Source organism: Hevea brasiliensis, chromosome 1 (assembly GCF_030052815.1).
Source record: "Hevea brasiliensis isolate MT/VB/25A 57/8 chromosome 1, ASM3005281v1, whole genome shotgun sequence".
In the NCBI taxonomy this organism is placed as follows: domain Eukaryota; kingdom Viridiplantae; phylum Streptophyta; class Magnoliopsida; order Malpighiales; family Euphorbiaceae; genus Hevea; species Hevea brasiliensis.
The window spans coordinates 110,820,496-110,833,364 of NC_079493.1; the positions used below are offsets into that span (position 1 = coordinate 110,820,496).

General features: G+C 34.0%; 2 protein-coding genes across 2 annotated transcripts; one reads left to right on the forward strand and one right to left on the reverse strand.

Annotated features, from left to right (window-relative positions):
- Positions 1 to 316: 316 nt before the first annotated feature.
- On the forward strand, positions 317 to 7,880 carry LOC110637306 (adoMet-dependent rRNA methyltransferase spb1). The gene is made up of 11 exons (XM_021787345.2): positions 317 to 964; positions 1,448 to 1,495; positions 1,578 to 1,736; positions 1,848 to 1,894; positions 2,380 to 2,536; positions 2,626 to 2,687; positions 4,959 to 5,148; positions 5,377 to 5,466; positions 5,942 to 6,084; positions 6,175 to 6,295; positions 6,557 to 7,880. Exons 1-11 carry the CDS (start codon positions 491 to 493, stop codon positions 7,568 to 7,570), a joined length of 2,505 nt encoding a protein of 834 aa, XP_021643037.2. The 5' UTR covers positions 317 to 490; the 3' UTR covers positions 7,571 to 7,880.
- Positions 7,881 to 8,215: 335 nt separating this feature from the next.
- Positions 8,216 to 11,238, reverse strand: LOC110637313 (phenylcoumaran benzylic ether reductase POP1). The gene is made up of 5 exons (XM_021787357.2): positions 10,934 to 11,238; positions 10,526 to 10,660; positions 9,034 to 9,271; positions 8,572 to 8,775; positions 8,216 to 8,421 (listed from the first exon to the last, which is right to left on the reverse strand). Exons 1-5 carry the CDS (start codon positions 11,117 to 11,119, stop codon positions 8,270 to 8,272), a joined length of 915 nt encoding a protein of 304 aa, XP_021643049.2. The 5' UTR covers positions 11,120 to 11,238; the 3' UTR covers positions 8,216 to 8,269.
- Positions 11,239 to 12,869: the final 1,631 nt, after the last annotated feature.

Genomic DNA, 12,869 nt, shown 5'->3' on the forward strand with positions numbered 1-12,869 from the left:
AAATATTAATTTATAAAATCACATAAAATAAATTATAAAATCTTTAAAATCATTTTATTTTTTTGTAACAAAATAATTTTATTTTATAATAAAAAATAAATAATCATGAATATCATAAATATAATATATATTAATTGTTTAAATATAAATTTGAATTATTTTATTAATAAAATAAAAATTCAATAACTTAATTGTTTTAAATTAGGAATAGAGTTTTTTATCTGATTTTTTTAATATAATTAAATGTAAATTGGTTAAATATGAATGGAAGGATTAATTTGTCATTTATCCAAAAATTAAAACAAAAACCCTACCCGGAAGTCGAAGGTTTGGGCCGACTCTGCCTCTACGTTTTATTTCCTCTTCCTCTGCTCGTCTATTGAGAGACACACTCGCTGAAAACCCTAGATAAACCTCAGCTTCTAGATTCATATGAAAATTGATTGATAGAGGTTGAACAAATCTCATTTTCAAATCCAAGATCCCTACCATGGGTAAGGCGAAAGGTAAGCACCGCTTGGATAAGTACTACCATCTCGCCAAAGAACACGGCTACCGTTCCCGTGCTTCATGGAAACTCATCCAACTCGACTCCAAATTCCACTTTCTCCACTCCTCTCGCGCCGTTCTCGACCTCTGCGCTGCCCCTGGCGGTTGGATGCAGGTGGCGGTTGAGCGCGTGCCCGTTGGCAGCCTTGTCCTTGGCATCGATTTGGTTAGGATTGCGCCTATCCGTGGGGCGATTTCGATCGAGCAGGATATAACCAAGTCTGAGTGTAAAGCTAGGATTAAGAAAATTATGGGAGAGAATGGAGTGAAGGCTTTTGATTTAGTTTTGCACGACGGTTCCCCTAATATTGGTGGTGCGTGGGCGCAAGAAGCAATGGCTCAGAATGCACTTGTGATTGATTCTGTGAAATTGGCTACACAGTTCTTGGCTCCAAAAGGCAACTTTGTTACCAAAGTAAGTTTTTTATTCACTATTTGGTTCAATTATGTTTGTTTTCTAAGAAACTTTGAGGAGAAATTCGTTTTCTGTGTATGCTTTCGTTTTATTTGTTTGCTAGAAATGATTAGTGGAAGGTTTAATTAGCTGGATGATTTTGAGTTTATATTTAGTTTTGGATTAGATGGGATTTGATTTAAGGTAGATTTGTCATTTGAGTTGAGAAAGTGGAGGAAAAGGGGAGAGAATTTCAACCGTGGTTTATTTATTTTGTTTTATAAATTTCAGTTTTGCATTGTAATTTACATGCTGTTTTGTGGTGCTAAAGAAGAGTATGAATCCTTTGCTCTCCAACTCAGTTAACTGACTTAGCTTAGACTTAGATATTTATGTCTTATAGACAGATGAACCAAAGAGTTTGTATCTCGTTGAATTGTTTTAAGATCGAAATTTCTTGTAGGGTGAATCATAGTGCTTACCTTTTGTTTTTTGTTTAACTAGGTTTTCAGGTCTCAAGACTACAATTCAGTCTTGTACTGTCTCCATCAGGTGAATATATTCTCCTTCTATAATCATGTCTTATCTCTGTTGTCTACAGCTGATTTTAATGATCATGGATTTTGCTTCGTAGTTGTTTGAAAAGGTTGAGGTGGATAAACCATCTGCAAGTCGCTCAACATCTGCGGAAATATTTCTTGTGGGCTTGAAGTACAAGGCCCCTGCAAAGATTGATCCACGACTTCTTGATGTGAAACACCTATTTCAGGGAACCATAGAACCTGTTCGAAAGGTTATCCCCAATTCCCTCACCCCTCTCTCTCTCTCTCTCTCTCTCTCTCTCTCTCTTCCATGGTTGTAAGTTGGTTATATTTTTTTTGTTTTTTATGAATCCTTAATGTAGGTAATAGATGTACTCAGAGGAACAAAGCAAAAGCGACACCGTGATGGGTTAGTCATCTCATCTCATTTAATTTGTGGATGTCTTGATACAGCCATAATAACATAATTTCATTTTTCACAATTTAATTCAAGACCAGGTTGATTGCTTTTGCTTTTTTTATTTTTTTGACAATCTTTTTTGGCTTTGTAGTTAGAATATTGCAAATTGTAGTATATTTCCTGCCTATCAGTAGCAGATTCCCGAGGAGGGCAAGTAGGTGATCATTCCCCCTCCCGATTTTTTGGAAAAATGCTTTATATTTTATTAAGAAAGATCTCTTCTCCCCCCCCACCCCCCCCCCCCCCCCCCCCCCCAACAAAAAAAAAAAAAAAAAAAAAGAAGAAGAGTGCAGAGGCCTAGATCTGCCACTGCTGCATATGACGAGGGAAATATGGTGCCTTTTCCATTCTGATTAAGCATATGCATATGCGAAGTTAAATGAAGTTAACATATTGAATTAAGCATGGATGTTATGGTTGAAATCCAACTACAGGTATGAAGATGGGGAAAGCATTGTGAGGAAAGTGTCTTCAGCTGCTGATTTTGTTTGGTCTGACACACCTCTTGAAATCCTTGGTTCAGTTACTTCTATATCGTTTGAAGACCCAACTTCTTTGCCAATAAGGGATCATGCTTTAACAACAGAAGAGGTACCTCCATTTATTTTGTTCTCTTTCTTATGACTATGCATCCCTTTTCTTCTTAAGGTTTAACTTTTACATGAACTTTGTGTGACCAGGTTAAAACACTTTGTGATGATCTTCGTGTTTTGGGAAAGCAAGACTTCAAACATCTATTGAAGTAAGATGCACGTTTTCCCTTTCCTTTTTCATTGAATTTTTTTTCATAAATCTTCTGCAATTGCATCAAGTAAGATAGAAAACAAACTATTGTTTGTGGTTCTTCTTATGGGTATTATTTAGATCCAATCATGGGCGGATGGGCCAGACCTGAGTCTCAGTCCAAGCCTGGCCCATCCAAAATAAATGAAAAACATTTTAAAATCAAGTAAGATAGAAAACAAACTATTGTTTGTGGTTCTTCTTATGGGTATTATTTAGATCCAATCATGGGCGGATGGGCCAGACCTGAGTCTCAGTCCAAGCCTGGCCCATCCAAAATAAATGAAAAACATTTTAAAATTAAAAGGGATATTTTTAATATAAAAATATTAAATATAGTATTTATATATAAAAACATATTTTTAATATAGAACACTATATTTCAGGCCAGGCGCAGGCCACCTAAATCTCGTCCAAGCCTGGCCTAAGTGTCTTGGGCTGGGCTGGGCAGGGTGGATATCCCAACCTGTGATCAGGTCTAGTATTATTCAAGGGTACAACTCACAGGGCAGCCTAAAGAAAAAAGATACATTTTCATGATTTGGATTTCCTTTATCATTCCTGCTGGATTTGGTTGCCTACGCTGCTCTACTTTAGATTATGTTAAGCATTAATTTTACAAGGTAGATATACTTTATGCATTAGCTTACCAAATTATATATTACTTGTTCTCTTAGACAAGGCACAATGCAGAAGTATTATTATTATTTTGATTCTGCAACAGGGAAAAAAAAAAACAAGGATTTACTGTCTGTTGTGGAGCAAAAAAAGTTATTTGTAAGGAAGTAAAACGCTTGCCTTTAAGCGCAAGTGAAAACCTTTTCTACTTTTGAAAGTTCAAGTTCTGTTTCTCCAAGGTGGCATCTTGAAATTCTGACTTCCCTTTCTGATGAGATAATATAGTATCTTTCCATTAATTGGAAAAAAGTGAAAAGTTTGGCAAACAACAATCTTAATTTTTCTTTTTTAATATATCATGAAAGGCAAAAAATTAGATTTTTTTTTTGAGAACTAAGCCAAAATTTATGCCTAAGATACCCATATTTTCCTTTTACTATTTAGATGATGTTGGTAATATGGTTAGAGATGGCTTTGGGGGTTAAATTTCCCCGCTCTACAATTGGTACTTATATTAGTTATTGGGCTTGCCTGATTCAACTGATCTTAGATGTGATTGTCCTATTCTTGAAACTGCATAATTAGGTTTCATTTTTTTCCTTTTTTTCAGATGGACTCAACTTGATGGGTTCACTCTTTTTGTGAGCGAAAGAAATGTCTGTGGACTTCATTGGGCATTCAATTTAATAAGCTTTTTATGATTTTCTGATTTAAGTGTCGAGGATTTAGCTGACTGTTGAGTAGCGCCTAAGATGCTTGTGGCTTGGTCGCCCATAGTTATTAAAGGCTCAAGGCACAGCACCAGGTGCAAGGCGTAGGCGCAAAAATAAAAATAAAATTCATAAAAATAAATTATATGAGCACTTAGAATTTTATTTGTAATTTATTAATTAAATTCTAAGTAATATATTATTTATTTTATTGCTTATTTTTATTTTATTGCACGGCTACAATTGTCAATTAAATTACATATATGAATGAAAATTATTATTAAACTGTATTATATTAATTTTATTTTTAATCAAATATAATATTAAAATGATAATTTCAATTTTCTATTGTATTAAATTTTTAATATTTACTATATATTTAATTAAAAATTTAATAATAGTTAAACATAGCTTAAAGTCATTTAAATTGAATTCTATATATAATTAATTAACTTTTTTCTTGAATTAAGCTTCTGAGAGTTAGATAACTAATTAGGAAAGTTTGGGTCTGAATATTCATATACATAGTGCCATTAGATATTTTATTATAATATTGTTAAATCAGATCAAAAACCTGCCCTGCCGAAAAAAGAAAAAAAAGGCAGAGAATGAAGTTATTCAATGGCAAAAAAAACTATGGGTGTGCCTTTGGGAGGCTGGGGGCCTCTTCTTGCCCAAGGCTCCACCCACTGTGCCTTGCGCGCCTTGTGGTGCACGTTTGATAACTATGCTGTCACCAGTGTTTTTAGGTTTTATATTAAATGGAGTAGGTTTGATTTTGTAGCATAGTCCATGGCATAAAAATAAAAGAATTATGTGGCTAATGTTTATTCATGCGCAGCATATATTATAGATTTTGTTAAATGTGCATTGTATGATTTCTTTCTGTATTTGTTGTGTAGGTGGCGGATGCATGTAAGGAAGTCCTTGTCTCCTACTCAAAAGGCTAGTTCTACTACTGCCATTGATGGCGAAGAAAAGAAACATGAGGATGAAGATGATAAATTATTGAATGAAATGGAGGAGCTGACTTGTGCTATGGAGCGGAAGAAGAAACAAGCAAAGAAACGAGATGCAAAAAGACGAACTAAGGTTTGTATGAAGCCTCCACCAAGAGCTTTATCTTTTGTTCTTTTTGAAGTTTCTGAACTAGATATATTAGAGGATGACCAATACATTTAATATTTTTACAGAAAGATGTATATGATGCTTGAGATTGCTTTTAATTTTTTTTTTTGGACCTATGATGGGAAAAAATTTTGTGCATGTTTATCTATAATTGTAGCTCATATATTGTTTCACTATGTTCAAATATTTCAGGACAAGGCACGGAAGGCAACAGGAATGCAAATAGATGCAATGGAAGATGGCTACACTGATCATGAATTGTTTTCTCTTTCTTCCATCAAGGTATGCATTTACCTTTTCTGTCTTGCATTAAAACTATGTTTAGAGAAACAATTGACTGAGTTTCTCTCTATCTCTCTCTCTCTCTCTCTCTCTCATATATTTTTTTTTGGGGACAGAAGTTAGACTGGAGAACTATGATTTAACTATGTGGTTTCTTACTAGAACTGAATTTATAATTCTTTGTAAATAAAAATGGCTTCCTAGTATACCATAGTACTTTCCAATTCCTAATATTAAATGAAGATATTTCACTATTGTATACATCTAATCATAGAATTTAATATTCCTGTTATACAGCCACTATAATGACCATCCTCCTCATTTTGCTTGTTTATAATATAAAATTTTTTTCTTAGTTATGGATTTAAAAGTATGGCTCTCTGTGACAGTCCCTTGCTGGGGCTGAGAATGAAATTTTACTAATCAATAAGCTTAGTAGCTGTTGTAATTACAATCTCTCTTTAATTTTCCTTAGGGAAAAAAAGATCTTGTAGCTGTTGATTCTGCTGAAAATGATGATGAGAATGGTGAGGTAAGAGATAGTGAAAATGATGATGAGAATGATGAAGCTCAGGAGCATTCATCCAGTGTCATAGATTCTGATGAAGAACAGAGAAGGTTGTTCCTAATTTCCTTGCATTATTGATGATATTATTTGAGTACTCTAATATCTGAAATCTGTAATTTAATATTGTAATTTGATGTTAGATATGATGAACAAATGGAAGAGTTTCTCGATCAGGTGTATGAACGGTTTGTGACCAAAAAGGAAGGAAGTACTAAGCAGCGCAAACGTGCAAGGCAGGCCTATTCCAAACAACTTCTGGAGGTATGAAGCTCTTCCATTGCTGGATCAACTCATGAATTTTGGACACACTACTTCCTAAAAGTCTTCACTTGACCAAACCAAAGATGCTATTGTTTGTCAGTAAATTGAGTAGTTTATTTTTGTATTGCTGTTAAAATGTGTTGTTCATTTTGGTATAATGTGTTCTATTGGCTCTTGATGGGGTGTTTGGCAATCTGCCATAATTTTGTTTCCCATGGTGTTGTTTGCCATCACATGCTTAAATGCTCTTGCCTACTGCAGGGTGATGGTGACGATGTTGTTATTCATTCCGATCATGATTCGGATGAAGACCTAGGTGATCAGGAAGCCAATCCTCTCGTGGTATCATTGAATGATGGGGAGGTGCCAACCAAAGAAGAGATAACAAGCAAATGGTTTGCGCAGGGTGTCTTTGCTGAGGCTGCAGAGGATGGAGACTTGGAAAAGTATGATAGTGAAGCTGAAATGCAGGTAGATAGGCAGGAGGAAAAGCTTGCTGTTCCGGAAAAGACAGCAAAAATTGCTGCAGGGTTGAAACACAATCAACCTGAAACTTCGAAGACAGAAGAAGATTTTGAGATAGTCCCTGCTCCAGCTACAGATTCTAGTGATGATTCATCTTCGGATGATTCTGACAATGATGATGTTGAAACAAAGGCTGAGATATTGGCTTATGCTAAGAAGATGCTGAGGAAAAAACAAAGGGAACAGATGTTTGATGATGCCTACAACAAGTATATGTTTGATGATGAGGGCTTGCCCAGCTGGTTTGTGGAAGAAGAGAAGAGGCACTGCCAGCCAATGAAGCCTGTTACCAAAGAGGAGATTGCTGCAATACGAGCACAATTCAAAGAAATAAATGCCCGACCTGCTAAGAAGGTGGCAGAGGCCAAGGCTAAAAAGAAACGGGTGGCAATGAGGAAGCTTGAGAAGGTTCGCAAGAAGGCAAACACCATATCAGACCAGACAGATATCTCTGATCGGTCCAAGAGGAAAATGATTGAACAACTATATAAGAAGGCAACGCCTAAAAGGCCTAAGAAGGAATATGTTGTTGCAAAGAAAGGAGTTGCAGTGAAGGCTGGAAAGGGGAAAGTACTTGTTGATCGGAGGATGAAAAAGGATGCAAGGGCGCGTGGTATGGGTAAGCCAGGAAAAGGTGCTTCAAAGAAGGGTAAGAACGCAAAGGGTCAAAAGGGTAAAGGATCAGGAAAGGGCTCAGCTAAGAATGGAAACAAGGGAAACAAAGGGAAAAAGATGGGCATGCATGAATAGGATTACACATTGAAGAGTTGATATAGTGGATTGTTAAATGAATGTGAGTGTTCTGTTTTGCATGTTCTTTACTGGGTCATTATTTTTTTATTATTGGTTTTCATAAAATATGAGTTGTTGACGGTATTTTCAAACTGATTTCATTTTCATTTTGGTGGCCTTCATGGAGGAGGTTCTGGTTGTATTCCAACATTTAAAGGAATTGTATTTACCGTGGAAGAGGAGGGAATGTGATTCCTCCAATTCATACAGATGAATTCAAAATTGCAAATCTCTATGGATTGTGCAACAGAATTATTCACATCACAAAGTCAGCAGTTCCTCTAGTTTTAGGAGCTCTTTAATCTTCACTTTTTGTGATTGTCAATTCCTGATACAATAGGTTAGAGCTTAACTGTTTTAATGTTGGGACATTTGTAGATATATTTTCCAAGTCAAATGTCCCACATTGATTTAGGAAAAAGATTTTATGTTATATATAAGACTTGAATAAATCTGTCTTTGACTAGAGTTAAGTTTGGTCTATTCCTACAGCCATGTCATCCCTTAAATTTTTGAATTTTAAAATAGCCTTGTATAACTTCCTTTCCAAAGTCTAATATTTTGTCCTACTAAAAAAAAATAATATATCAGAAACGCCACAAAGAAGGGGAAAAACACATTTTTTTAGCCCACTGAAGGCTGCTTAATGTTGAAGAATCAGACAAACTGATTAAGGTACTCATCGACAGTAGTATATTTTACATCGGGGTAAAGTTGTGAAGCTTCTACTCCAAATGATGGTTCAATTTCAAAGTTTGTCTGACCTCCCTTGACAAAAACTGCATGACTAAGTGCTAACTTCACGTTGCCTGCCAACAATCATAGGTTTGCTAGGTAAATTTGATGTGTTTTCTTGAGTTCAAAACAACCAAATCAAGAAGTTTATCGCTAAAATTTGAGATTTAAGAGAAAGAAAATGAGATGTTTACTTATCAAGTTAGTACTAAACATTCACTAACCTGGAGCATTCTTCAGAATTTGATCTTCAGGAATGTAATTCCTTTCAAGGATTTTGCCTATCTTTTTCTCCCACAAGGACACAAGATCATTAAATGAGTAGATGTTCTTAGGAGGCCTAATATAGAGGATTTTATTCAAGGTTCTTGGATCATCGACTGCTCTTACTGTGTACGTGCCAATATCAGCTTCCTCGTTGAAAATTGCTGTTGACCAAAAGATAAGTAAGCATCTAAAAAAATATATTTGAGCTCAAAGTAATATTCCGCTTTTGTTCTGCTAGTCATCCCGTAAAACAAACTTACAACTGATACTTTATGAATAGGTAAATAGAATAATCTCTAATATGATGTGCTTGTTTTAGAAGATATCTTCACCAGATGTGCCGAAACTGAATATGATATACAAAGAGAATGCATCAGCTAGGTTACTCTACTGTTTACTCTAGTTCATTCTGCGTTTACCTTTTGCAGTTCCATTTCCTAGTATATCAACTGTGAATCTTGGGGGAATAATGGCTCCAGGCTGTGCTAAATTGCTAAGAAAGTAGCCGGCAAAGAAGTTGCATGACACATAGGTGTATGGAATATCTTCAGACTCAATAATTCGCCAGATTTTAACCTTGGTGTCATATGCTGTTTTTGCAGGTTCAACAGGATGAATGCGATCCACATAATTTCCAAACTCGGAAGGCAAGAACCTCTGGGTAGAATGAGTTCTTTTCATAAGACAGCCAAAGAGCTCATTAAATCTCAAACAAACTAAACACATTTAGCTAATTTCTCCCATCCTAGAAAAAGATATAGAGATAGTAAATCTAGTGCTAAGTTTGGATAGAAAAATTTCAAAAGGAGGATTTGGATGTGATTTCACTTTAAATTGCTTCAATAAAATTAAGCCAATTCTTTAATTAATTAGATTCATCAATATAGATGAGAACTTAAAGTTCATTAAAAATTGACACATTTTTAGTTTTATTACATATTTTCAATCAACACTTAATATACTCACAATGACAAAATAATCAGAATACAAAGTTTTAAGCGGTTCCGCAATTGGCCTATTCAACAATTCAATGCACTATTAATGGAAAGAAAAAAAAATACAACTAATTTCTCGAACACTCATGAAAACTTAACTCAATTACACTCAACTTTGTTTAGTGCTTTATCTAGTACAATCACAAAATACACTCACACAAACAAATACTCTCATATGCAAGTAAGAAGTTTGCTTCACTCATGGCACACGCCTCACTATTTTTCAAATTTGTGCCTACTCAAAACTTTAGCAAATGGCCATTTATACCCATGCGACTAGAAAGAGATTCTTTAACAAAAAAGATTTCAGTTCAAACATAGGATACTTATCCAGAAGTTTCACAATTCAATCATGTATGATGGAATCATTAAAGATTTGACCTTTTTGAAATCTGTCTATACCTCACTCAGGAAACAAAGAGAAGATGTGTCCAAACAAGTTATCCAGCAATGACAAGAAGAAAAAGGATTGAATAGAGAACTACTGAACGCTTGGTGATCTCATATGTGTAAATATTAATGGTAGCTTATTATTTTGATGAATCATTTCTTCAGAAAGAAGAAGGTTATGTAAATACTTGAAATCCCACTGATCAGATTCCATTGTCGAAGACAATTTTTTCTAAGCAAGTTAACACTGTACCCACCATGCTTCCAAGAAGCTTCTGTTGGTTCATGTGCCTTTGATCAAAGGTCCACTATTTTCCTTGAGCCAAGATTATGGGCTGGTTTGTTCTAATTGATATAAGTATATAATCATAGAAAATTGATATAAATATATAATCATAGAAAACATATGCATTATCAACATCAAAATCTAGTGATTTCAACATTTTTTGTCCAATACACAACCTAGAGGAATGCTTGGCCAGCATAAGTCATGACGAAATAGAAAGATGAAACCCAAATAGCATACCTGAACATTACCAGCTTCTTTAATGGCAGCAATGATCTTGACTTGATCCGGCAACATAGCATGACCTACTGTAGAAATCACCACGTCCACTTGCTTGACTGCCTTCACCAAGCTCTGGTTATCATTTAAATCTCCCTGCATAACAAACAAAAACCGCTAGCTAATCAAGATGAAAATTTGACAAAGTCTCAAATGCTCTACTGGGTTGCCAATCAACAAGCCCAGACCTTCTTATCAAATCCACAGAAAAACCAAATTTCAATAAAATTCCTCTGATGAAAGGATTCTGAACATTTACTTTGTGGGTTGTCAAAAATTACCAACTATGCCAAAATCAGAATGAAAGAAAATCAACTTAAACGATATTAATAATCTACTTCTACTCTGAACCCAAAAGAAAATACTAACAATGAGAAATTTGACACCTAAATTCTTGAAGCTGTTTATGATAATGGATCTTTGAGGATTGGAGAGCGTGGAGTGTCTGAGAAGAACAAAGGTGGGATGACCAGCTCTTGCGCTTGCTTCCACTATGAATTTGCCAATGTAACCTGTGCCGCCAATCAACAAAATCTTGCATTTGTCGGCCATCATTACAAAATTTTGGGATTAAACTATGGCCAGAAGTGGATTTTCTAAGAACAGCAAAGAACAGTAGCAGAGAGTTTGAACCCGGCCCGAGGTTGAGCCGGTGAGGGATCGGTGAAAGGTCAGCGATTCTGGTCAACGGTTGAAAAATTAATTAAATATATGAATTAATTGAAATCAATTAAATATAATACCTCTTAATATAAATAAATATAATTAATTAATTTTTAATTATTTAAAAGAAAATTTTAATAAAGTTATATTTAATAAATTTTAATAGTATGTTTAAATTTTACATAAAAATATTCTAGTAATATAATGCATAAAATTTTTTATAAATATGTATATTTTTAATATTTAAGAAATATTAAATATATATTAAAAAGTAAATGTATTTAAATAAAAAATATATAGCTATCAAATTAACTGGATTAATTTTGATTTTAAGGTTTTTTTTTATGAGATTTTAAGTTTGATTTTCTATACTAAAGATAAAAAAATAAAAACAGAGAGATTTTATTGAATAATTGAATAACTCGAGTTAATTAGGTCACACCGTTTTACCGGTTCAATTATTGGGTCAATCGGATCACGTCGGATCACTTTCTTGTCTAGTTCAATTAAAAATTCAAACCGATTTAAGAGTATATTTACCAATTTACTAGTTCAATTAGTCAGTTCAGTTCGAATTTAATAATTATGATTTGAACTTTCACTAAACATAGGATCAATTACAAAAAGGTCCCTATGTCCTAATAAAATATAGTTTTTTTATGATATCAAATTTAATAATATTTATTTCAACACAAAACTGTTTTTAGAAATAATTTTTATGTTAGAATTTAATATAATTAAATTTACCAAATAAAATTCAATTCAAAAATTTAAATAATTTTTATAATAAAAATTTAAGAAGGCTTATAATAGTAGAGGACTAGTTACCTAACGGGTTAGTCTTACCATTTTAGCAATTGTTGGTTCAAGCCTGAATAAGTTCATCTTACAATTCATGAATTCTTGTCTCAACCTACTCGGTTGCCTTGCCCATTCAATTCAATTTAGTAGTATGGTATTAGAGCATGTTTGACTCGATTTAATTCAACTATCAAGTTTCTTGGTGTTATCATTGCGTTAACTCAAGATTCCAAGATTTTAGAGGAAGGATTTCTGTAACACCCTCACTATAACAATTCTGTACATTCTACTGTTCAGGTGACCGGTGTTGGTCCGTACAGATAGAACGTCTGGAAAATATTTAGACTAGAGTGAGGAATCATAAATAACTCAAATATTAATAAGAGAAAAATTTTAGAAATAAAATACAATCAAGTTAAATGAGCCGGTGCCCTAGCGATGGGTAACTCAGTGGGAAGTTGCGATCCTCGCAACTAGGAGCCCTAAACGTTGGAGAAAATTCATAAAATAATTTTTAGGACTCCATAGAAGAGTCATTGAGGTTTCTATGGCATTAGAATGCCAAGAAAATGCTTAGAAAAATTTTTAGATCAGTACAGACGATTTTGGCTTAATAAGCCAAACGGAGGGTATTTTGGTCATTTCGTCTTCAGAGATGATTTTTGACCGACTTGTCTAGTTAAGTAAATAATTATTATGATATAAAATGTGAATAAATATTGCTAAAAATTAAATTAAAAATGAGTAGAAAAGAAAAAAAAAAGAAAATGAAATAAAAGTCATATTTATGACATAAGCATGATGCAATTAAAATATTTTCACACAATCAAATTTTGACACA